At 39.4% G+C, this 27,681-nt stretch overlaps 1 protein-coding gene and 1 pseudogene across 6 annotated transcripts in view; both read right to left on the reverse strand.

The window, feature by feature from the left end:
* Positions 1-27,681, reverse strand: part of Veph1 (ventricular zone expressed PH domain containing 1) — a 208,969-nt gene that overhangs the window by 106,036 nt on the left and 75,252 nt on the right. For all 6 annotated transcript variants that reach the window (XM_076932482.1, XM_076932483.1, XM_034500909.2 and 3 more), the window contains exon 7: positions 6,418-6,638. In XM_076932482.1, coding sequence (XP_076788597.1) covers positions 6,418-6,638 — 221 coding nt within the window. The remainder of the gene's footprint in view (positions 1-6,417; positions 6,639-27,681) is intronic.
* Positions 18,276-20,243, reverse strand: LOC117706748 (COMM domain-containing protein 6 pseudogene; annotated as a pseudogene).

Here is a 27,681-nt window from a genome sequence, read left to right on the forward strand (position 1 = left end):
CCTTTAACTTCAGCTTTGTTTTAAGACAGCTCAGTTACCAGTTACATCAAATAGAAAATTCAAGAAACACATTAAACTAGGCATCATTTTGAGTAGTAGGATGGACATTTATACCATCTCGTTCTCTTTCACCCAGAACAAGTGTCATCCTTTTGCCCAGAATATCCATGACTATATATAGTATATGCTATAATACCCCCTGTTAGTTATCATATCGATTCTTGGAGTAGTAAAATGATTGTATTTAAGTAACTCTTCTTTTAAGCTAATAAAGCACAAGAATAGTAATTTCAGCAATTTGGCTAAGACAGAGATGTGTTAACAATTTAGGCATGCTAATGTTTTTTTCTTTAGTGAAAAGGCAAAGGGTGAGAGAAACCTTATAATGCTTTATCATCTTTTTCTATTTTATTAATAGCCTCTTACTGTGGATAATTACTAAAATACATTTTATTATAGGTATGCTTGTATTAGAAAACTCATAATATATATGTGTTGGTTCTATCTTGGATATTAGGCTTAGGGTCTTAGAATGTATCCAGCAGCAATAGCAGGTGAATCTGCTGTAGATGTTACTCCTTACACGAATGAAAAGAGATGGGGGGTCGGGGGAAGCAGCTCAGAGATGCGAAGTGACTTCCTTGGCTTCTTAGGTAACTCTGAGCAGAAGTGTCAGCTTCCAAAGCCAGCTCATTTAATTTCCCCTGCCCCCTGAACACAATGCCTTTTAGAAGCTGTTTGGTTTAGGCTACATTTTAACCTGTCTCAGGAACAGTGATACAGATTGTGTGACTGGTGATGGAATGGTAACCAAGAATGATTAGATCCTAGTATCTCTGAGTCCTATGCTCCAGGAGCCAGACACAGAAGTGTGCTATGTAGTCATTGAGAAACCCTCACACTGATCCAGAAGATAAGTGTTTGCCTTCTTTTAACCCTAACTGAAAAGATGTTCAAGACTCAGAAAACACCACACATGGTAATTTAAGATTCAAGCATGATGGGTGTAGAAAAGGAACAAGGACCATTTTCTGAAGCAAAGTATTAAGCAGCACGGTAGCAAGGGTCTGCTGAGACCCTGTAGAAGTGACACCATCTCAGATGTGTAGGAGAAGGTCAGGTCCCCCTCATAGCTCTCACAAGTTCCCTTTTCCTCCTCCAGGCTAGACCCTGGGTGTTGTCTGCCTTGTTCGAAATTGAACACCAGGTCATAGGCACTCCACAAAAGCCTGTGTTTTGGTGTCTCCTGTGATTTGAATATTGCTGTGTTCCTGAGTTCCTGGAGAAGCTGCAGCTGTGTTGCTCACACTTAGAGTGGTATCCCACCATTCCCATTCCACACTGTCCATATCCTTCAGAGCCAGCCTTGCTGGGATCTCATTTTCATTGGTCTTGTTCTGCTGCTTCCAAAGCTGATAATGATATCTCCCACCTATGTCTCTTGCTAATAAACGAATTCCTGAAATACCTTTAAAGTCCTTCCCTCAACCTTAAGTACTGGTTAAGGAAGAATGACCAATAAGGAAAATGAACAACAGATGGAACATAAATGGTACCACATGTTAGCTTCAACCTCTTTGGTAAGCAGGGCAAAACCTGAAGCTATTACTTCGTATATTCAGGAGGGTCACAGCAGCCCACAACTGCCACAAAAGGCCATTGGGGTTTTCTTTTGGTAGAGAATATTTCTACATGGAAAAGATACACTCTTTTCTTACCAAAACTTCAGTTTTCTCTTTAGATGTTACCTTAGTTAGTGGGTTAGAAGTACCTTCAACTTTTCCTAAGCAGGAACAATACTGTCCAGAATGTCATTTGGTTTTAATTATGTCCTGAAATTACTTGTGTGTATTTCTTGAGCCAACAGTTGGTCTCAAAAAGCCAGTTGTTTTTCCTTTGTGTAAACGTACTTTGTTTTTTTAAAAACATGAGGGTTTTTTTTTTGTTTGTTTGTTTATAAGCACCTTAAAGATTGTATTTCTCTTGGATACTGGTGCTTTAGTTTGGAGACAAGTAGTAGGTAGGACATGAAGAGATATTTAGTGATTCAGGAGTGAGAGGGCTGGATAGGGATGTGAGCTATAGAAGTTTAGAGGACAGTGGGGTCATGGGAAAGAATGGCAACAGGACCTCATAGAGAAGTGGTACCAGACTGTAGGTGTAGGGCATAGCAGCCTTTCATGGGAAGAGAGGAATGAAGAGGGTGTTCTGGAATGCGATGGAAAAAAGTAAGCAGAATTGGTCTGACTTTTGGTAAGAATATGCAGAAGTCATCTTGGACAATTTCTTTGCATTATGTAAGTGCTGTGTATAACTCTTATCTACACTAAAATCTGAGCTCCACCAGATTAGACTAAAGGAACAAATGAAAGGAAGCTTCCTGAACTACTGCCTGCAATTTCCAAACACGGAAATTACTTCAGGCCTACAAGGAGAGAAGAGTATGTGCGTGAGCCTGCGTGAGTTTATTTGTATCGTGTGCATGAAGGAGTCATGGAGACCAGAAGAAGAAAGGATTGGATCTCCTGGAACTGGAGATACTGAAGGTTTGCTGCCACATAGTTGCTGGTAACTGAACTGAACCCAAGACCTCTGAAAGAGCAAGAAGTGCTCTTATCCACTGAACCATCTCTCCAGTTCTCCCTTTCTTCTAGGGGGAATTCATTCCATTACGCTTCACGTGAAGCCCCTACAATTCTAATACACATTAAACTATTTTCTTGTGAGGACTAAAAAGAATGGGCTAGAGAGATGACTTGGCAGTTAAGAGCACTGGCTGCTTCTCTAGACGCCCCACACATACTGACATCACCACCTATAATTTCAGTTCCAGAGGGATCCGTGCCTTATTCTCTCCTCTGTTGGCACTGTATGCATGTGGTACACAGATATACACGCAGGAAGAGGTTTGTAAAGGTGCAATCACAAACTATTAATTCAAAATCAAACGTAATGAATGACCTGAGGTACTTCTGAGAACGCTTATCAAGGGGGCGTACACAACTGCACAGTAGCCTTGGTTTTCAACATACAACACGTGCACTGTGTGCATTGTCACACTATGTGCCACATGCCAGCAAACACTGCTTCAAACACTTCAGCTCAGGTTCAAGACTATGGTGTGTTTTTCTTCTATGTGAGTTTTCTGTTCTTATGTAAATGTGATGGTTTAATGATGGAAACAGACTTCCAGTATTCTCCTACCATTCTCTCCTTAGCCCACAACTATCAAATTCCTCTGTCTTTGGATAGCATTGGGTTATGATGTTTGGTTTTAGAAATTACTTATTTGAAAGCAAAACAAGTTTTATAAAAAACAGTAACACATTCTAACTTGGTATTTGGACAGAATTTCTACAGTGTCTGAAATAGCCCTACATGTACTATTTTGTACATGTACATAGGCTTTGTGCACTGTGTTCATATGACGTGACATCTCAGCATGGGTGGTTATAAATTTAAAGTAATGACCAACTCTAAAGAACATTAAAGATGTTCTATGTCCAGCAGAATTATTCAGGCAAAACTTAATTCTTTCTGTAACAATAAATAAGGACATCTGTCTCATTAATATGCAAATATGCTAATTACACACTATATGTCAATAAATGGGATGTGTGTGTGTAACGAAGATTTGTCTTAAATTATTTTGTGATTTATTGTCAATCAGGGTTTGATTTGTATATGCATTCTTAAAAATAATTAAATACCCACACAGAGACATAGGGTCACAAAAAATTCTTGACTGTGAAGAAGTTGCAAGTAGAAAAAAAATTGAAAAGCTATGATTTACTGTAATGGTCAGTGGACTAAATGATTTCTGAGGGACTGCTCAGCCAGTCACATAGTCACCAAGAACACAGTCTCCCCTTCCTCAGTTTTGACTGGGCCTGACAGGTAAGCAGCTCAGTTGTCAAGGTCTTCCCAGAAGGCCACAAAGGGCATGCCATTTGCAAAGGTCTTTTCCCCCAGCTCCTTACCTCCACCTGTCAGCCCACAGGTGCCTTTATGCCTCCTCTTTTATTTCTCCAGAATCGAACTTCAAAACTTAACTGTTCTGCCATTTAGGCTTTGTTGGCTTTTATTTAAATACAAACACATTTTTAGAAACACAGGAACAGGGAAAATGCAAATAGGTTCACCTGCTGCCCTTTACAAAACTCAATGCATTCAGCATCATTGGCAAGAGGAAGGCTCGTCTGCTTCATTTTTCCGTTCTCTCTGGGATGCTAATTGTTTTTCTTTTGATAGTCGTGTTGTTTTGGCCTGAAGTCTAAAATCTGGCCTGCTGAGCGTTGTTTCACTTTTGTAAATGAGTTGACATCTGTTTGAGTTTTATCATCTTTAATTTTCTTTCAGGATCCCTCCACTTGTTCATTTTCCCTTTAATTGTGGGAATCAGGGTTTTTGTCTTTGCGCTACACAAAAGTGTAGACCTTTCTGCTTTGGGGGCATGGACTCAAATGAGTAGGATCACATGGTCACAAGGAAGGCTATTCAGGGAAAAGATGCTGGGACAGATGCCTTAGCAACCAGTCCAGAGAGGATGAGCCTTGGACACAAAAGGCTAGCTGTCCACACCACACTTCTGAGGTTCCCACTGAATAATTACAATCTGTTAGAAGGAGATTGACAGTGAGGGTTGAGCTGGGAGAAATATTTCAAATTGAGAGAAGTTGAGGTGATGGCGATATGTGGGATGAACGCTGACCCTTTCATTTCTTTACTTTACTTTTATATATATTAATTATATTATATTATATTATATTATATTATATTATATTGATTATATTTTTCATTGCTGGAGAGTGAAGCCAGGACCTCACAAGCAAGGCAAAGTGCTCTACTGCTGAGCTACATCCTCATGCTTCCCCCCTCCATCCTTCCCCACTACTATTCCTTCCTTCTTCCTTCCCTCCCCCTTTCTCCCTTTCTGCCTCATCATTTCCTTTACTTCCTTCTCTTTTTCTTTTTACTTCCAAAAAAAAAATACTAAAGAAAGTAATATTGCTCATAGGACTGGAGATTATTGATCAGAGATTAATTTCACAGTTAAAATATTGAGTGCAATGCCTTGTACCTTTTCCCCACTTTCTATAAAGCTTTTATATACACAAGCTCAGACATGTTTGTGGACACATATCTGTGTGTGTGTGTGTGTGTGTGTGTGTGTGTGTGTGTGTGTATGGCAGTGGTTCTTAACTGGGGACTTTTTGTCACCTAAAAGATGCTTAGAAATGTAGCCAAGTTCACTATCACAACTAAGAGAGGATACTATTACTAGCATCTCTTAGGTAAGGGCTCAGGTTTCTAAGAATTATTTTATAATTCACAAAACCGTCCACAGGAATGGAAAGGGCTAGCTGTGTGCACAGAATTCACTCTCACTCTTCAGTCCCAGCTGCCTTCTTTCCAGGTCAGCCAAATTTCGGCAGCTCATTCACCACCATCATCAGTAATTTTCTCCTGGGCAACACCCGTGGATATGGTCTGTCTTTCCCTTGTTTGATCTGACTCTTGTCATTTTCTTGCTGGGAGAGTCTCTGTACTGAGATGAGAGTGGCCTTCATGAAGTGCATTCTGAGTTTACCCGACCATGTACCAAATCCTACAGTGACTCCTAAAGGGTAAGATTTCAATTTCTAAGAAAAGTATGCCAAGGTCACCATGTGCCGTCCCTCCCTCTACTTCATCACCATCACCACCACCACCATGACCACCCCCACGTCACCGTCTCTAAACAATGCTCTTCTTGTAACCTATACTTCACTCATACAAAATGATGCCCCATTTCAAGAAAGCCATGCATGCCACCAAAAAGACAGCCTGGTACAATCTGATTATCTCTTAAGATTTGTCCCAAAATATCTCTTCCTCTAGGAGATAATTCTTGATATCCATTTTACTCCTCCTTCACTCATAAACAGGTAGATTACAGCAGCTCATTGCTCTTCAGATTTCTCGAACCCATCTTCATTAGTGTATCTTTTCTCTAGCTTCTACTTTTATTCTCTAATTTTTAAAATATTGATCCAATCTACTAGGCAGTGACCTCCTTGGGTACAAGGATCTTTCTCTTTCTGTTTATCTCTGCTCAGATTCCTAGTTCAGAGTAAACAAGTATCAAATGCTTATTGAGTTAATAAATCAGCACTACTTCGCACTGCCATTTGTACTTCATTATTATTTCTTTATCATATTTTGAACCTCTTTTAGACTTTTTGCTACATTTGGTTTCTATAGATATAGAAAAACTCTTGAAAGTGACCTAATTCATTCAGAAGTTACTCCTGGTTGATATGTGGGCATGACTTCCTTTGGGAAGTCTCACTAGTGTAAAGAAAAACATCACTGTCTGGGCTTGTCTCCATGGTTCCCAGTATCTCTCCAAGGTGCTGCTCAGACGCGCCTGCTCACCTGCCACTCTCAGCCTTGCTGTTTTCCAGTTGTCGGGAAAGCAGCTTGGCGATGTTGGTGAAGCTGTTGCTCATTCGGAAGACGTCCCTGCTGTGAGGGCCCAGGATGGAGGAGAAGGCATCTGTGATGCTCTTAATTTCCAGCAGGAGAACATGGTGGAATGAATGCTCCGTGCTAGCCAACTGGCTCACCAGGTATCGCAGGCAGCTCCGGGCTCTCTCCTGCCAACAACAATGAACAACAACAGAAGTGTGTAGGATAATATAATATCAAAGTCCATGAACTAATTCCTTCAAAAAAACATGGGTTGTATTAATACTGCAGGTACTTCTGAAGACAACACATCGGTGTGAATCATGACACGCAGTGTATCACAGACGCATTGCCCATTCCCAACTTAGAGTTAGAAGGTAGAAGTGGGGGACCTTCATAACATGTCAGGCCCATCTAGAAGTTAGGAACACATCATGAAAGGATAAGGATGGAAATTTACTGTCACAGTGAAGCAGACAGACACTGAACAAAATACCTATGTAAAATACATAGCACGTTGGGTGGCGAGTGAAGCAGGAAGATGAGACACTGGGAAATTAATATTAAACAGTGCACGAAGCACGTCTCAGAGAGAAGGTAACATTCAGCTTCAATAATGTTTTTATAATTGAAATCCAGCATGCTCAGTAACATTAGTAAACAATTAGAGTAAAATTTATCCTGCTTGAGTCAAGGACGTGGGATGATCTAGAAGCCAGGCAGGCCACATGGGATGTGACATTTTGTGTACTGTTTGTCTCATTGACAATGTAACTTTAAACTTCATATAAGATCCCCAGCCTCTGAATCAGATTCCTCTTTAGCATCCTAAAAAATCATTCCACAAATATTTCCATGTCCCCATGGTTTTGTGGACAGTATTTCCTGGGCTGCTGATGTAGCTCAGTTGACACAGCAATTTCATAGCATATGTGAGGCCCTGGGTTGATCCATAGCTTCTTCCTCCACCCCCACTCCCAAACCTTTCTTTCTCACCATAAAAAAATAGAAAATTCTTTTCTTAGAAGCATTTGTCTTCCTAGTGGTGAAGGTAGCCATGTGGATATTTGCTGAAATCAGCCTTGTTCTGAATGATCCTCTGGCAGCCAAACTGAGCTGAAGGGAAAATTAATCACATTGCGGGAACAAGAAAAATCCTAACTGCTCGGGACCCAGCATATGAACCCATGCCAACCTCACATCATTTGTTCTGAAACCTTGGAGCACATCCAGGTACCTCACAGGGGGAACAGATGTGATTTTGGATGAGAAAGTGTGATGTTAGGGCAAGAAAGGGGGTTAGGGAATTCTGATTTCTTTCTCAGCTCCAAAATATTTTGTCTCTGGGGCTTAGTACTGCATATTTGTGTTTTTAGTCTTCCTACAATGAAGTGGGTCAGCAGCACCTGTATGTCATAATGTGGGCCAGCACTGTCCAACCAGACATATTGTTTGTTATTAAAATAAAAATAGTGGACACACAAGGGTAATTAGTCTATGTGTCAAGGCTACCCCATATGAGCCTTTAGTACTCATGGAATCCTTTGAAAGACACCATGAGGTTAGCAATGTGGTGGTTATTGTTTTATGGGGATGAAACTGAGGACAGACCAACATGCTTAAAGCCACATATGTCTGTCTCTGAACTGTACCCTCACTGACTATGGTACCAGCCCTTCTTACCAAAACCAAGACCACAAGTTAGTCCATTCCCTTCTTGGTCTCTCATTCATGATCACAATTAGGCAGATTTTCTTTAATTACATTAAATTTAACCAATAATCATCATAAATACTTAGTAAATACAAAACAGGCCAACAATTGTCAGACCTTTTGTTTATAGGGCCCCTTAGCTCTTCTTAAAATGTGTGAAGGCCACAAAGAATTCTTGTTTCCCTGGACTGCATATATTGATACTGGCCTTTTGGCAACTAAACTAAGAAGTTAGAATCACCAATTCACTTGAAAATAGCAAGCCATTTGTATTTTAAATACATAAGTTTATGAAAAAATCCCATTATCTAATAAAGAACTTTTGCAAATCTTTATAGTCTAGTGATTGTTCACATGGACAAAAACTGGATGCTCATATCTGATCTTAATCAGCTGCATCATATCTGGCCTCATGTAGATTATATAATTGGAAATTATATTATATATATATATATATATACATATATATATATATATATATATATACACATACATACATATAATATAATTGGAGGGATTATTTTCAAAATATCCTATAGTTGGAACAGGGGGATTATTTTCAAAATATCCTTGATAATTATGCATATTCTTCATGTATAGTACATGAAAATTCACTCAGTGGTAGCAACAACACGAAATACTAATATTTTTGCACTCTGTCATACTAAAATCTACTAGTTCATCCTATAGCTTGGCTTAATTTTAACCACAAATGATAGTATAACATTAAGCATTGATAATCTGGCAAAACACTTGTTCTATGAATTAAGCATATCTTCTAAATGTGGATGCATTTTATTCTACAGTATTAGAAACACTGCATAGGATAAAGGGGAAAGGGCCCATAACTAAGGAGCTATTGACAATTTGATGGCTTTAAGTGGGGGAGAGTCAGTTTTCCTTAAGGGTGCTGCCAATATTGTAGTGAATTTCTCAATGTCCATGAATATATGGGCAGTACAAAATGACCCAATGCATCGCTGAAAAAAAAAAAAAGATGTTGGGGAAGGGATGGGTGAAGCTGGGAGGAGATAGAGAAGCAGGGACAAATATGATAAAAAAAAGTTGAACCGCATGTATGGGATTATCAAATAATCAATAAAACATTATATTTTTAAAAGGAGAAATCATCATCATCATCATCAACAACAACAACACCCCCTTAATCCCACTGTTAATACCACCATGCTTCTCTTCAGGAAAATCTTTCTGTTAGGAAAACCGCCATGTTTAGAGTGGTGGACACAGATTTTCAAAACTCTAATTTTCATTCCAAACTCAGATTTTATCACCAGCAATGGATACAGTTGGTAGTCTATGTCCCTAAGATCCACATCTGTGGATTCAACAAACTGCAGGTTAAAATATTCAAGGGGGGAAATGGGCATCTGTGCTGCACATGGGGCCCATTGTCCTGTCTAGCAGGGCATTAAACAGGGGTCTAGGGAGGTCACCTGAAAGAGAGCAGGGGTGGGGGGAACAGGCAAAGACACAAAGAATGGCGATCTGTCTATAGTCTGATCAAATCGCAATTTTTACTTTTTCACACAGGGGTTATATACATAAAAAGGCAGGATGTGAGGGAAGGGGATGATGCAGGAACGTAAGTGTTCAGGGTGAGTACAGATATCTTCCAGAACAGAGTATCAGCTGGGTGAAGCTTCAGGGGACAGGTCACTATGACTCCGCCTATGATTCACTTGTCCTTATCTAACTTGGTACTATCCACCAAGGCTACCTATCTACAAGGTCTATGACTAAGGCTTGGCAACTTTCCACCAAATCTGTTTGTTTACAATAGCTTCTAGCCATCTGTTTCAGAGTTTTTTCCACAGAGACCCAAGACTTTGTGTTAGCATGCCTGTATGTCAGGCCTATAGCTGACCCCAGGCCTTCAGTGTATAAGCAGAGCTGCCCCTGACAGACCATTCTTGTCATTATTCTCTAAGCAATTCAGCACAAAGTTGTTCTGCCCCCCTTTTTGTTGTAACAAAATACATGACAGGAAGCAACTTAAGGGACATGTTTATGTGACCTTACAGTTCAAGAGGATACAGTCCATATATCTGAATATTGTCTGACACATTGCATTAGCACTCTGAAAATAAAATGACAGGACTGGGGCCAGGCTAAGAATGTGAAAGCCTGTCCCCAGGCACCTACCTCCTCCAGTGAGGCCACATATTAACAAGTTATGGCTTTATTCCTGGAAAAGTAACCCATACCTTCATTCCTGATGGGTGTGTACCCTTTCCATCCTTCCTAGATTAGGCTGTTGTAGTTTCCCACAGACTTTAATCACAGGACATGTTAGCCACAAAGAGATGCTTTAAGGGATCTTCTGTACTCTAGACATAATCTTTCTTACCTCCACTGTAAAAGCAATCCAATTTTCCCATCTGGATCAACCACTCCTCTTATCAGTGTCATTCCTTTCTTAGCTTGTAGGCTTAAAGCATTAGAAACCCAAAGTGCTCAGGGGAAAGTCTGAGCTTACAGTTCAATGGAATATTTTTTGTGGCTTCCTGACAAGAATGTTCTTCACTCTAGAACCAAAACTTCAAGGCCAGCAGAATGTAAGGTCAGTAAGCAAAAATTTTTCTACTGGGTCACTAGGGGTGATAGTGAGTGGAATTATTTCCCTTTTCACCCCATAGATTTCTAGACCTATGGATCCTGGCTATGAGGAAAGCTGTACCATATATTAGACACTGATTCAAAGCATATACTGCCTTCTGCAGTACCTAGTTGGCACGGTAGCCTTCAAAAGGTCATCCCATCTTTCTATCTGGCAAGCTATTATAGGATGGTGGAGAACATACTAAAACCAGTGGATTCCACAATCCTGAGCCCAGTGTTGCACTTCTCTGGCTATGAAATCAGTTTCTTGATTAGAAGCAATACTACGATGGTGGATAAGGCATTCTGTAGATCTATGTTTGGTGGTTTTGGAAAAAGCATTACATACAGAAAAGGCAAATATATAGCATGAATAAATATTCACTCCAGTGAAAAAAATTTGTAATTTTCACAGAAGTGGTTCAATGTAGCCAACCGGGTCACTGGTTGGTCACTCTGATGAATGGTACATATTTGGGGCTCAGTGTTGGGCTCTACTGTTGACATCTTTAGCACTTGGCAGCAGCTGTAGCCAGATCAGTTTTGGTAAGTGGAAGTCCACGTTGTTGTGCCCATTTATAAACCCCATTTCTGCCACCACAGTCATTTTGTTCATTGGCCCATTGGGCAATGACAGAAATGGCAGGGGAAAAAGTTGACTGTCCATTGAATTGGTCATTTTATCTACTTGATTACTGAACTTCTCCTGAGCTGAAGTCACCTTTTGATGAGGATCACTATCTTCACATCCTTTGCCCATTTGGTTTTTCCTCAGACGTCTTTCTTACTAATTTTCCAGTCATGTTCTTTCCAAGTCTCTGACCATCCAGACAATCCTTTGGCTGGCTAATGGCTATGAGGACTACATGGACTTAGTGAACAAATGCACATCTGGCTAATTCTCCTTCTAAACAAAATGTATGAACATGTTTACTGCATGGAATTCTTCCTGCTGTGAAGATTTCTCTTTGCTGGCATCTTTCAATGTTGTCCCATAAAGGTTTGCAATGCTGCAGCCATCCATTTCTGGGTGATGCCTGCACAACATGCAGAGCCATCAGCAAACCAGGTCCTAGTCTTTTCTTCTTCAGTCAACTGATCACAGGGAACATCCCACAAGGCTATTGGTGCATGCTTGCAGCAAATGGCATGGTAACAGAAGTAGAGAACACAATAAATAAGCATTTGAATAAATTCTTCATGTCACTTGCTTGTGCCCTCAGGACCTGCTCAGATCAGATCACCATATCCATTTGATAATAGGTTGTTGGTGTGGGCATCCTACTTTATGACTTGGTGGATCAAATAACACCCAGTTCATGATGGGCAGCTTAAGTTGCATGGTAACTTGGTGGCCTATTTTTCAATGTTCAGTTTCTACTAAGGCCCAATTGCAGCCAAAGAGTTGTCTCTCAAAGGGAGAATAGTTGTCTGCAAATGATGGTAGAGCCTTATTCCAAAATCCCAAAGCTCTCTTCTATGATTCTTCTAGGAGCCTGGGCTCTAAACAGCATCTTCATCTGCCACTGACAATGCAAGTACCGTCAGCTCTGCTGGATCATATGGTCCATGGTAGAGCAGCCTGTACAGCAGCCTGGACCTATTGAAGAGTCTTCTCCTGTTTTAGGCTCTACACAAAGCTAGCAGCTTTCTGAGTCACTTGGAATATGGGTGGGAGTAATACACTCAAGTGAGGAATGTGCTGTCTCTAGAATGCAAATAAGCCCACTAAACATTATGCTACCCTTTTAGTGGTGAGAGGGGCCAGGTGGAATAACTTATCTTTCATCTTAGAAGGAATATGTCCGACATCACAGGACTCCTAAGAATTTTATTGAAGTAGAAGGCCCTTGAATTTTGGTTGAATTTATTTCCCATCCTCTCATGCATATATATGTTATCAACAACTTCAAGGTTGCTACCTTCTGTTCACTTGGTTCAGTTAGCATAATGTCATCAATACAGTGACCCAATGAATATTTTGTGGAAGAGACAGACAATCAAGATCCCTTCTAACTAAGTTATGACAAAGAGCTGGAAAGTTAATATATCCTTGAGGTAAAACCATAAAGGTATACTTCTGGCCTTGCCAACTGAAAGCAAATTGCTTGTGGTTGTACTTACGGACAGGTACTGAGAAGAAGTAATTTGCTAAATCAATTACTGTATACCATGTACTAGGAGATGTGTTAGTCTGCTGGCATGGATACCACATCTGGTACGGAAGCTGCAATTAGAGTCACTATTTTCTTGAATTTTCAATAGTCAGCTGTCATTCTCCACAATCCATCTGTCTTCTGCGCTGGCTTAATAAGAGAGTTAAAGGAAGATGAGGTAGGAACCACTACCCCTGCATCTTTCAAGCCCTTGATGGTGACACTAATTTCTACAATTCCTCCAGGAATTCGACAGTGTTTTTGATTCACTATTTTCCTTGTTTGACACAACTCTAAAGGCTTCCATTTAGCCTTTCCAACCATAAGATTCTTCACTCCACAGGCCAGGCAAGCAATGGGAGAATTCTGCCAATTTCTAAGAATATCTATTCCATTTATACTCTCTGGAATTGGGGAAATAACCATGGGATGAATTCAGAAATCCATTAGCCTTATTTTTAATTGTATGTCCCCCCAAATTCCATTAATCATCTGACCTCCATAAGTCCCTACTTTAACTAGAGGGTTACAGTGTTTTGTGGGAATCAGCATCAATTCAGAATCAGTATCCATAGACCCCAGAAAAAATTTCCCCCAGTGTAAAGTTACCTTTGTAAAAGGCTGTAGGTTCTGTAACAGGGTCCCAGACCTTACTAGGTTCTAAGACCTTAGCACAACTGACTCTGATGGAAAGTACCATTCAGGATGTAAATCTCAGCAGCTAGACAGCATCACTGCCAAAACTAAAACACAGACCTAATCCATCAAAGTCCATATAGCGCTAAGAAAATCTCAAAATGTACTAACTGTTTTTTAGCTTCTGTAGTTCTACTTCTGGCTAACTGTTCTTGTTAATTGAATTATGCCAACTCAGAACATGGGGTTCTTTTTTATTTCATAAAAACTCATCATGAGAAAGGCTCAGCACTACACTGGGATCCTGAGCACTGAGTATAGTTGCTGATCAGCTAATGAAGGCTTTCTACTGGCTTAAACCCATATCCATGCAGCCTTCTCTGGTGAATGGCCCACAACACGTCTCTCAAGAGAAGGCAGGAAAGAGGCTAACAGTAAATCTTTTACAAACTTTTATCAAGGTCCTTCCTCAGGAGAAACCATCTGTCCCTTCATTTAAAATGTTTTGGGTCTGAACTTGCTCAAATCTGAAAATTGGTTCATGGGTTGGGATTCCCTTTTGTCAAAGATCCCTTGTAGCATTTCTATGATTAGTTTGAAAATGTTTCCACTTATATACATTACACAAAAGTGTGTGATCTTATGTAGATCAAATAAAAATTCTGTAGGTTTCTTATCTATTTCATGTCTGGAAACACCAAGATTGATTAGTCAGGACCAAAGGTCTACCATAAAAGTCATACCACCATTGAATTCACTTTGCCTGTGCTGACCATTAAGGGTCAGGTCACTGTGAATATTACTTTGTCTGTGCTGCTCATTTTGACAATTACAATCACTTTGCCTTTGGTGATGCAGTGCTGCCACTTGGTCTCTGTTACTTCAGGGCCCAATTAAGCCCACTGCATTTAATTCATACAAGTGAGCATCCATATCTCCAACCCTAAGGTCTGGAATAAGGACAAGAGCGACAACAAAGCTCTTCAAATATGCTGGTGCCCTCTCACCATTTTTTTTTTTTTTTTTTTTTTTTTTGTTCTGCAGCATTAGTGAAAGGCATGTGTTCTTGGTTTTTCCATGGTGGTGGATTAGGTTTTATACAGTTACTTACTCTAGCATTGCAATTTCCCTGAGCCTTAAAATCCCTTCATTAACACTAAGCCAAGGGATATCAGGCATCTCTGATTCCTTTTCAATCGGCCATCTTTTGACAAATGCTTCATTAAACCATCCAAAGAAACTGTTGATACTTTCTTTTTCTTAACCGCATGAACGTCCTTAATAAAATTTAGAACCTCCACTCAGAGTACCCATATTAACAAACTTAGCGCAATCCAGTTTTACGTTTCTTCCACCATTATCCCACACCCTTAAAGTCCCCACACATATTCCCCAGACCTCTCCTTGAGTGAATTAGCAAACTCATTAAACTCTTTAGTAGTATAGTGTATAGTGCATGTCCTTATGGGCGACACTTTCTACCTCTCCTTTAGGAGCCTGCTTAGCCTCCAGTCAGGTTATAGGTCTAGAAGCAAGTATTGGTGGGCCCTGAATGATATCAGTAGCATCTTGCCTGGCATTTCCTTCAGAGAAAGTCCCTGCTGGCTTAGAAGACAACGAAGTATTCATTTCCTCAGTCAAAGATGAAAAAGGCAATATTTAGGGGGTGGGGTGTGAGTACATCTTCGGGTGGAGCAATGACTTCCTCAGGTGAGCTAAACCCTTGAGTATCTGAGGGTTCAAAGTTCTCAGCTTCAGTAGCATCCTCCCACGGTCCCCATCTCAAGATACAGGATCCAGTTCTTGACCAATTCATGTCTTGACTTTGACTGCCAACCCTCTGAGGCTTGGACTTGAATTTTTGTTGTAATGCAGCCAATCTTACAATGAGAGTTTTGGTTTGTTACTCTGCAACTTGAGCTCTGTGGCTGCTGGAGAGAAGATTCTCTTCCAGAACAGGCTTAGGAACCCTGAGACTGTTTATGTACATCTGGAGCCAGTCAATTTTATCACTAAGTTCATTGTCCTTCATCATATTCTGAGATGCTGGGCAGTGGTTAATTTGATCAAGGAGCTTGCTCATTTCCTTTGTCAATTTATCCCAAGATGCTAGAAGCAACTAGCTAGCAGCATCACTTTCCTTGTTTTTCCACAAACTGTCAAATTTTTATATAGTCACCAAGGCAGTTTCTTCTCCCACTTGGTGAATATGGATATTCAAATGCATTTGTCTCCTTAAGTTTGTAAAATAGCTCACACCATGGGCTTTCAGGACTCTGAGCCCTCAGGAGAGGCTTCAGCAACTGGAGAGGTCTCAGAAACTGTAGGAGTTGCCAAATAGCAAAGCCTATTCCAGATACATAGAATATCTTCTATCTCTGTTGCTTTAGAACCACTTATGATAAGAAGTCTGTATTATTAGTTAGGTTTTTCTAGAGTAATAGAACTTATAGAATGAATCTTCCTGTCATCTCTATCTCTATCTGTCATGTATATCTATATCTGAATCTATCAATAAAGGAGATTTATTAGAATGACTTACAGGCTATAGTCTAGTTAATCCAAAAATGACTGCCTACAAACAGAAGGTCCAAGAATTCAGTAGTTGTTCAGACAATTAGGCTGGATACCTCAGTCTATTTTAGGTATGTGATGGAATTTTAAAGTAGATTCTAATGTCAGTGAAAAATGGACTTAGTAGCTTGAGTGGGAGCAAGTAGGGAGAGAAGGGGGAGGGAGGGAGAGAGAGAGAGAAAGAGAGAGAGAGAGAGAGAGAGAGAGAGAGAGAGAGAGAGAGAGAGAGAGCTTCTGTCTACCATGTCCTTTATAAATGCTGCCAGTAGAAGGGTAGAAGGCATGGTCCAGATTAACGTTTTCTATCCCCACACAAAAGATTTGGATTAGAAGTGAGTCTTCCCATTTCAAATGATTTAACTAAGGAAAATGTCCTTCACAGGTGTGCTAAGTCATTTGGGTTTGTTCATTCCAGACATGGTCAAGTTGAAAACCAAAAATAGTCATTACAAAGACCAAGTGTTCAAACACATGAGGCTATAGCAGATCTTTCACATTCAAAGCATAGCACATTGGGGCACTAGAACCAGTCCCTCACAGGTCTCTGGGGCTACTGTAGTAATATCTGTAGTTTTGCCGAAAGTGGAAAACTCACTTCATTCCTTTTTTCAGATAACATTTACCAACCAGTTCAAATGCAATAACCACGGGCTGTTTGTTAATCATTATTTCAAGTAAAAAGTAAGCTTAAAAAAATTAGTCACCTGATCTGATAAGACAAATGCCTAAGTTTGGTTCCTAAGTTAGCCTCTATTTTCTTGTGTGCACTAGAAATTCTGAACCAATACACATTTCCCACTAGCCACATTGAATATTAAAAACATTCAGGACTGAGATTTGATAAGACCAGTCATTTCTACTGTTTCATCAAGCTAAGTGAGCCCTTGTCAGGGTGGAGAGGTGGGGGCTAGAAGGTCAAGAGAGTGATGTTTGCCACCATGGAACCTTTGGAGAATGTCTGGAGATATTTCTGGTTGTCATAATTGAGGACATAGAAAGGTGGAATGCAGAACCCAGTGGGAAAAGGCCAGAGATGCTGTCAAACATCACGTAACACTCAGGATAGCCCCTAGCTAAGGGTCATCTAGCCCAAAGCGTCAATGGTGTCATGCTGAGAAATCCCTAGTTAAGTGAAAGCTGGCTTTTCTCCTGGTCCCACAACTGTCAATACAATCTGGTGCCACTGTCCTGATTTGTGGTAATCACTAGAGGTTTCTCGAACTGTTCCTTTGTGCTACCACTGCAGATGTCGACTGAGTAGACACAGTAAACAATGCTTTGTGACCACTGCATTACTGTGAAAATAACTCCAGAGTCACAGGTCCCCACTGAAAGGACCTAAGGAGTCATGGGTCAGAATGAGGATCGATGAACCAGAGACATGCTTGGCAACATTTTCTGTAAGGAATGGACAGGAAATATTTTTAAACTAGTTAGTCATATGAACTCTGTTTTTGAAAAAAAAAAAAACAGTTGTTGACAATTTTACCTGACTGAGTGTGACTGGATCTGGCCACCGGCAGCAATTTGCTGACCTCTGAACTAGATTATGTATTGGCAGGATAGCATTGGCCATATTGTTGAGTTTAGTTTCAAATATGTGCGTGATAACCCTTATCTTATAAATCTTTTCTGTTATCTCTTATCAAGATAATAGAATTTAAATAAAAAAATGATCCCCCAAAATGTGGTGGCCTGGTTATAAGGACAACTTCTCTCCATTAACCATACAGTATGTGCCAGGCTATTGACGCCAGCTGGATCAAGCATTGAGAACCTGAGACCATGGAGGATATTTCAAATTCACAAACCATAACTGAATTTTTGTTGCACAAATACTCTTGTGGGTGGGGCCATTCACTGGAGCAGGATTGACCTATCAGGGACCACATCCTTAAGGAAAACTGACTCTCTTTCCCTAAAGCCATTTGTTGTCAAAAGGCCTTCAGCTTGGGGTAGCAGTTTGTGAGCTCAGTAGGGTTTTGCTTAGCAGAATTCATTGCAGGTATAATGATAATGAATCATCTTACCCCTTTCTCTCCACACATATGTGCATATATCTAATATACATATGCAAATATTATATGTATCATAGATATATATGTATGTATCACACAGAATTTTTTCTCACCCACAGTAGTTATGTCCTATGATGTCACCACCAATGCTGAATTGAAGAACAGTAAAGTATTTTATTGTGAAAAAGCAGAGGGTTAGGTACCTGCAAGTCTCTAATTAATAGCATTTCTGTCAATTGATCAATATATAAACATATTTTGTGTGTACTTTTTTGTCTAAATGTCTAATGTTTAAATGTCTAAAAAAACAAATGTCTTTTTACTGGTATATGCTTGTTGTAAAAAAAATCACGTTTTTCATAATAAAAATATCTTATTTAAACTTCTTAAATTTGAACTCATAGCCAATAGCTGTGTAACTTATGCCAGAATGAGTTTTATATTTAGGTTTTCTCTATAAGGTCTACTGTAGCCAATTTGTGCTTAGGAACACTTAAAGAGCACTTAGCAATATTCTTGGATGATACTTTAAATGTAGACACACACACACACACACACACACACACACACACACACACGCACACACACACAAGAGAAATGTGGTACTAGGCCATGAAAAGAAAATCTCTTCCAGGGCTGGAGAACTGGTTCAGTGGTTAAAAGTTTCAACTGTTCTTGGAGAGTACATGATTTAGGTTCTTAATACCCATACCATGCAGTTGTGGACCACCTGTAACTCCAGCGCCAGGGGTCCCATACCCCCTTTTTGATTTCCATGGAACCTTTACTTATGTGCATATTCCCACACAGAGATACACATGCATAGCCATAATTTAAAATGAAAAATAAGTCTTTTTTTTAAAAGAGTGATTCTATTACAGTAGATTAATTGAAATAAGAAGTCATAGTGTCATGCTTCTTGATCTTATCTGGGAAAATTTTTGGCTACTCTGAGCTTGTCTATGAATGACCAAGAAGTGCCATGAGCATTCATTTAGGGCTACGGAGACATTTTAGTGAATGGGTGAATTTGCTGACATAAAATCACTGAGGTAGACATCTATTGCAGATAGGCAGATGATTATGGATAGGTAGATAGGACAAATTGACTGATGGGTATATCATATCTTTGTGACTCTTCTAGAAAAAGACATTCCAACCTGTTAGGACATGATTTTCTACGAAGCCCTCTCAATCACAACCAGGGAGCTGAATACAAGTTCAGCCTTACAGGGTCAGGTGGCTTTTCTAATGCTGGAGACTGAACATGGCCTCCTCATGCTAGAGAGACACTCTGTCTAGGGAGCCATTGCCCACAACTGAGCACTTTGCGAAGTCTCTTACATATCTTCCAGTTTGTCTTTCCTAATGCTTCACACCACGAGCAAGCTTTCTTACTGCCTTTGCAGTAATTGGACTTTTCTCTCATTAGCCAATGACTATACATTAACAATTATGTGAGATGGAGACGTGTTTTCCTCAAAATGTCACTCTTCATCTACTTGCTTTTCAGTTACAGCTTAAGCTGTTTTCAGAAGAATGAGAGCTAGCAGGTAGTATTGACATACACTGAAAGCTTTTGGTTTTCTCTCTTGATTTTACCCTAAAAGATAATTTAAAAGATTCTTGAGTAATGTTTTTTTTTTCTGTTTTATCAGTTTCACAAATAATGTACACCAGTCAGTGCTCACCACAGTCACTGTTGGCTTATTGACAAATTTGAGCACTGTTCATGAATTCCTGTTTATCTGTTAAAATTGTTTTTAAAAAGGAGAAACGGAAGTGCAATTTTCATTGAATAAATATCCTTTGACCCTTATGCAGTTCTTCTTCAGAAAGTGGAGGCCATTACTTTAGAATTGTGATAGCAACTTACTAACCAAATAATCAGTTTTGACAGAGTAAACTGAAAAATGACAGCAGAAATGTCCTTGAACTGTCAATAGAAACTCTGAAACTGTGGAACTGTCATTTTAAATGATTGGCTCTTTACTTGGCCAGAATGATTTGCTGTTTTTAGTGTCACTACCATATAAGGACACCTAAAAAATCTGCAGCTGCCTGACCTCATAGCCATGCCCACATTCTACTTAAATACTTGAATAAAAGTTGATTAATTAGGGCAGAACAATACTTGGTCTACACTTCCTGAGTAGAACATCTTATATGCACCATCAGAGGCTATCACCTCAAGCAAGAGGGGAAAAGCAACAGAGGTGGGGGGTGGCAGAAGAACCTAGCTGGGGTAAGAATGCACAAGGACAGGACTAGCTCACTTTCCATGGCCATAGCTGTGAGTGGGAGACTGCCATTCACCTGGCTGGTGACCTCAGATTTAGCGTCCAGCACCTTCCCCTGGACATATACCTAGCCCATACCTGCGTGTCCTGAGTAAAGTTTTCAAAAAGAAAGTTCTTATTTGTATTGGGACAGAAAGTTAGAGAACACTTTGAATTTAGCTATGGTTTGTTCTACAAAGGTTCACATACTAGGCAGGAATTGGTCTTCAAAAGAATGGTATTTAGAGATGGTAGAACCTTTGAGAGGTTGGTGGTGAAAGCACTTCCATCAGAGGGAACTAACACCCATCTCGAACTGGGTCTCACAAACATAGGATGAATTGATAATTAAACGAGAATGGGCTGTAATAAGGCAAGGTCATTTTATGTGTATTATCATAGAATTATAAGTGGTGCTTAGGAGAAAGAAGGAAGGTAGTTCCTGGGGGTACATGGAAGTAGGGTATTGTTTATTTAGGGGAAGAGAGATAACAAAAACTGGACCTCCCTTCTTCCAAAAAAAAAAAAAAAAACCTTTCTAAACTCACTTTTGCATTGTTCATGAAATTATTTAAAAATTTGACTCAAAGGACACAAAGGACACAGGAGCCACTGGCCTGTGGTTGTTCTGGTGACCCTATCACCCTTTGTTAAGCTCTTCTGAGATGAGAAAGCCATCATGACTCTGAAAGACATCACTATTCCATGTCAGCATTGGCCTGTGATGTCACCCCACCCCCCATATTCTGATGCGCCATGAGTTCTGGCTGATGCAGACATTTAATCTTGCCTTTCCTACGCACAGGGCCACAAGCTAAGCCTCATATTTTGCTAGTAACCTAAAAAGGACTAAAAGAACCCAAGCCCTGATGAGAAGTGTAATTATGACTGAGTCAAAGGGGAAATTTTATCCAACTGTTTCTAAAAGACTTTGATATGGCTCCATACCATGGTTGTGAAGCATCCGTTGGAGATATGGCATGTGTATTACAATGTACATGTGGAAGTCAGAAGATAATTTTCAGGAGTCAATCATCTTTTTATCCACCATGGGTTCTGGGAACTGACTTCAGATTGTCAGGCTTGTCCAGGAAAACCATCTTGCTGGCCATTTATTTAAAGTTGTCCCTCTTTCTCTAGATTCACCAACTCAATGTCGATTAGAAAAAAGATGTTTTCCTTTGGGGCAAACCTTGGCTACTAGAACTCTTTCCTCACCTTCCCTTTCTCATACATGCATGTCATAGTCAATTTTCTGTGTCAGTGTGATCAGGTAGTTGGTAAGAAGTTATTTTTGACCTGCATATACATCTGCACATACACACACACACATGCATATATACCACACATACATTCACCACATAAATATATATCATATATTCATACACACACAATCAGCAAAATATATGCACAATGAGCTGGTAAAGAAAGTAGATACTAAAGGTCATCCTATTCAAACACTAGGAAATAATCATTTTAAAAGAGAATATTGGGAAGGCAAGTGTCTCATATCCCACTGCCAACTTTTTCCCGCCTGGCAGAATGATGTAGAGAATGAACATGAATCTTAGCTATCTCTCTTGGGTCTTCTGATTTGGAGACAAACAATTTAAAATTTTATTTGCAGGTGTGTACATGCCATATCATATGTGTGGAGGTACATGTATGACAGTGTGTGAGAGTTGGTTCTCTCCTTCCATCGTGTGGGTCCTGAGGTCCTCAGACTTGATGGCAAGTTCCCTTAACTCTGAGTTGAATCATCAGCATAAGACATTATTTTATGATTTAAAAAGTATTACTCCTTGCTCATGCCTTAATTTTCTAGTATATTCTCTTAGAATAATTAAAATTGTTTTCTACTCATTGATAAATAAATATTACAATAGGATTTACAAACATTTTAACAGTTTCAAACATCACACAATTGGTGTAAAAGAAAGACCATTCCTACCTTGGCTATTTACAAATTAGTTTGCAAGATTTTAGGAACATGCAGAGTAATAAATCATGCCTAGCCAGAAAAAAAAGCTGTCTGGACAAGACAATTTTAAAAATAAATTTCAGTAATAAAAGTTAAAGAAACAGCTGATGAAAACAGATGTATCCTTTGTTTTGTATGAACCTTAAATTTTGTCATATGGCAAAAATGAAGGATAAATTGGACAGAGTTGAACTCTGCATTTGGCATAGAATACTAAGCAGCATCCCCCTCGAAGGAAAAATATCAATGAAGTCTTAGTTTTTCATTTATAAAGCAAGTATGGCTTAGACATATTTAAGGCTGAAACTTTCTAAGTCTTTCTCAAAAAGTTGTTTGAACAAAAACAGTTTAGGATTGAAAATACTAGCCAGAGAACGAAAGGTAGCCTAACTACCTGTGGGATTTGAAAGAAGAGTGTAACTGTGCAAATTACGTCTTCATTTTGATTGATTTTAAAGTTCCCCCTTTAAAAAGACATAGTCTTTCACCAAATAACATTTTCCAATTTATAATTATTTTCCCTGAAATAGAACTCAATACAGCCATGTTTTGGTTTCAACAACCCCTGACTCCTACTTGTTCTGGGTGGGAGTCTACTCACAAGCATCTTTTCATTGCTTTGGTCCCTCCAAATGCTTACAGATCCTAAACCTTAGAGCTTCAAACATAGTGTTCTGATTGATAACAGATTTAAGCATTCTATAGTTCAGATTTACTCTCTAAAAACTGGGGGCTTGGGAATGTAGCCTCTGAAAGATAGACCTTTTGTGTGGACCCAGAATGTATTCCATTAGGCTAGAGTTTCCTCTCCCACAGCACAGGGTCCTCTCATGTAAATGACCTCTCATTGATTATCCGGAACAATGGGTCCACTATTTCTTTTGCTTTAATTAAACTTTTTTTTTTTTGGAAAGACCATTGGGGACACAGCACTGAAAAACTTCTGGTAAACTCAAAGCCGCAGACCATCCTTAATCATACAAGGATTTGCTTGGCAAATGAGGTGCAAAACAAGAGTGAGAGAAAGTAAATAATTAATGGGAACCATCTGGGGAAAGATGCTGTCGTAGGTCCAAAAAGAAATACGAAGAAAGAGAGGAAGGAGGGAAAGAGAGAGGAGGGAAGGAAGGAAAGAGGTGGGGCAGAGAGAAACAGAGACAGAGACAGAGGCAGAGGCAGAGGCAGAGACAGCAAGAGGGAGAGATGGGGGGGGAGATTGTACTTGAAAGTTTTTCCTTAGGTCAAAGAAATATGCATTTTTCTGTTCATCAATGAAAGCAACAACATAGTAAAAAATTAACTTAGTTAAGCTCTATCAGTTACAACGGAACTTGCCACAATTCACTCATCACAGGATGTATTCTGCTCATTATATAATTAGATATACCCATTTTTCTTTGTACTCATCTCAAAACAAATAGCCAGACTATTTTACCTGTGGAAGTTAGGATATAACTTCCCAAGTACAAGATAGAAAGGTTTGAGTGAATACATTTCAGTACTCACAGAGAAGAATGAGGTAGAAAAGCCACGTTTTCCCCAAATGGTAACCCTGGCATCTTGCCCATTATCCATGCAGTTTTGTCTGCTGCAGTTTATTAATTTTGTCCCATAGCAACCGTATTTTCACTGTGAGCGCCTTAACTGAGTTAAGCAGGGAATAAAGGAATGGACGGATAGACGAAAGCAAATCGCTGCTAACAGGACAGAGCTGTGAAGGTAGCTACAATCCCCTGAGAGAAAAGCATCTGAAAAGCAATTTTCCAAAGCAAACAACCTCTTTCCAAACTGCTTTCCGTGCATCTAAGTGTTGGCCATTGAGTAAAGCTGACAAGAACGGCAAAAGCATGGAACCAACATCTGGGATGGATGCAATGTTTGACCTCATCATTTCTCCAAAGAAGAGCAGAGTCACCTCTCGGTACCCAGGATTCCACAGCATTCACTGGGATACTAAAATCCATCCTTCTCTGCTCTGTGCTCATTCTCACCCCTACAGAGAGAGGTAAGCCATTGCCTTCAAGAAACATCTGTACTGTTATTGCTTCCCTCCCCGCTCCACCCCTTCAGATAATCTGTCTTTCCCAGTCATGAAGGAGTTGGTGACACCTATGTTCTGAATGTTTATCTCCTAACAGCGTGTTGAAATGTAATCGCCACTTTAATGGTTTAATAGTTTTTAAAGTTTGTAGGCATGAGGCCTTTAATATGTGATGAGTCTGTGAGGTTAGGATCTGCTCTTCTCAACGGAACAGTGATACTATTATTTGGGAATGGTTCCTTACAAAAGGACATATTTGATATCCATTGGTCTCTTTGACCCCATGTTTGGGGGTCAAACAAAAAGAACGTTGTACTAGTAAGTAATCTCTACAGCTCTCTTGATCTTAGGCTTCCCAGCTCCTAGAACCACGAGTCAAGAGTTTCTGTTAATTATTAATTAGCCAGCGTGTGGTATCCTATTATAGCAGTAAGGCAATTTACAGGAAAAAGTAGTAACCGTAGCATGAGAAGGCTCCAGGAACTGCTTTAGAGGAGGGAAAAGAGACAAGCAGCACAAAATATCTTCTACTGACAGTTGTTTGCTCAGACACAAAAGTCGAAGAAGGAAGTACGAGGGAGCAGAGAGACACGGAGTGTAGCCCGAGCCGGAGACTTTCCAGATCAGTCCTCTGGAACATCTTAGTTACTTGTCTTCTTGCTGTTACAAACTATCTGACAAGAACAACTTAAAGAAGAGCTTACTTGGGCTTCCAGTGCTGGGGGCTATGTTCCCTCGCAGCAGGAACAGGAAGCGGAGACTGATGAACACCTGTGCTTTGCCCGTTTTCTGCTTAGCCTGAGACCCCAGTCTCTGGTACTATATCCACTTACATACACTTAGGATAGGTCTGCCCTACCTAAACTAATCAAAATTAGACCTCGTAGAAATGCCCAGAGATTTGTTTCCATAGTGATTCTAAACCCTCCAAGCTGATCAAAGTGGACATACATTGCAGTGATAGGAAACAGAGAATTATTCCCTTCATTTGTGTGAATGAATTGTTAACTATTTAACCTGTGGGGTCCGTGGAGTTTTGGAAATGGAGAAATCTCTGTCGTACGATTCCATTTGCTGATTCACTACTCTGGGAAATACTGACTTTCCATTCATCTCAGATTTCTTAAAGGTAACTGTCTTATTGTTTACCTATTTCTTAACAAAAAGCAAACCAGTGTGAAGATATGAGACTTTCTTATAAACTATATAGTATGGAAATATTTCATGTGACAGCCAACTGCCAGGTATGTCCTTACAGTGCTTTGGTACAGGTGAACTAGTACCAATTCTTCAACACATAACAAAAGAGAATCAGGCTTATATTTTCTGAGAAATAAGGACGAATGAAATGCAATGTCAGTTCAAAATGATATAGCAGTAGATTTTCAGCAGAATGCATCTGGTTTCAGGTGCCCTTCGTATCTTTTGAGAGTACAAACGTAATAACTCCCTTCACCTTGCAATACAGTCTGTTTGCAAAAGCTACTTGGAGTTGTGGGAATACTTCCAGGTATTGTGCTATGATTTACCAAATAATATTTTTAAATTTAAATTAAAATTTGAGAGGTAGGGAAATATTCTTTTATGTTTCCTGAAATGGTTAATTAAGAATACCATCTTCTATTATACAGGAAGGAAGAAGACTAAGGAATTCTAAACACTTTACCCAGGAAGGTACCACTCACACCATGTTTGCCATTTGAGGGACACATACTTCTTAAGTGAACTGAGGAAACCATGCCCTCTCAAAGCACAGGCCAGAACCTTCTTTAACTTTTTACTGTCCAGTGCTTTGTTCAGAACAGATGTGAAATGAATGTTCATAAAGTCCTTTGTAAATAATATTTATTTTTCTCCCAGGCTTCTATGTATCTAAAGTCCAAGACGATAACTTAAAAAAAAAAAGTATAGGTTGTTTAAACACTGAAACTGTGGGAGTGTAGCTATATTCTAAAACTACCTGGGCAGAGTAGAGAGAACACAGGAATGGTCTGCTGATGAATAAAGGGTTTTCATGACCTAGCTTCCATTCCCTGCCCAGCTCCATCTATCTCCCTCCTGACCCAATTCATCTCATCCCCCAAGCCAGTGAAACTCTTCAGGGTTCCAGAAGATTCAGGGTTGAAACTCTGGGTACATCTTGTGTTTTCTGTGAATATTTTCTTCTTCTTTCTCCATAATTTTGTCATTTTACCAGCCAAATTAATAACACTGTCTCAAGCACCCTATGTAGGGTTACTTCTTTCTTTCCTCATCCTGTTCAAACTTCATAACAGAAAACATAAAATTAAATTTCAGATTTCTGTTTACATCTCTCTCACTCTATTTTCTATGAACTCCTCTAGGGCAGGGACAACCATTTTTTTCTTTATGTTTTTGTCACGTACCCCAGGACTGGTGCTTACAATCAGGGAGCAAGAAATGTCAGCACTTTTATTTGAAATATATATAGATATAGATGGATATAATCATATATATCACCTTCTTGAGCATTTACTCTTATGATTATTAATAGCATGAGTTCTTTTCATAATATAAATATAGTAGTTATGTTTATAGACTAGGGGTGTTGTTGATTGTTTACCGATGGTGACGGGTATTCTTGGTTTTCAACTTGACTATATCAGGAATTAACTAAAACTCAAGTGGCTAGGCATACCTGTGAGGGATTTTTCTTGATTGAATTATCTGAAATGGAAACAAACAGGCTAAATCCAAATCTTTTGAGGTGAAAAGATGCACCTTAAATCTTAGTCATACCTTCTGGTGGCAGCCTATACCAAGGACATAGTGGAAGAAGGTGCTTGATTCTTTGCCTGCTTGCTCACACTCTTATTGAAAACTTCATTCCTTCACTAACATCAGAGCCTACTTCGTTAAAATTCCAGCTTATACTGAAGACCAGCTGAGATTCCCAGCCTTGTGAACTGAACAGCTGTTCAATTCTTGGACTTTCTATCAGGAGACAGCCATTTTTTGGACTGTAACCTGCAAGCCACTCCAATAAATCATATATATATATATATATATATATATATATATATATATATATACATATATATGTGATATATATGTGTGTGTATGTATGTACACATATATATATGTGTCCAAGATATGGGTATATATATATATATATATATATATGTATATGATTTATTGAAAAAAAATATATATATTCATTCTTTTCTCTAGAAAACCCTGACTTAACACCTAA

This window comes from Arvicanthis niloticus, chromosome 4 (genome assembly GCF_011762505.2).
Source record: "Arvicanthis niloticus isolate mArvNil1 chromosome 4, mArvNil1.pat.X, whole genome shotgun sequence".
In the NCBI taxonomy this organism is placed as follows: domain Eukaryota; kingdom Metazoa; phylum Chordata; class Mammalia; order Rodentia; family Muridae; genus Arvicanthis; species Arvicanthis niloticus.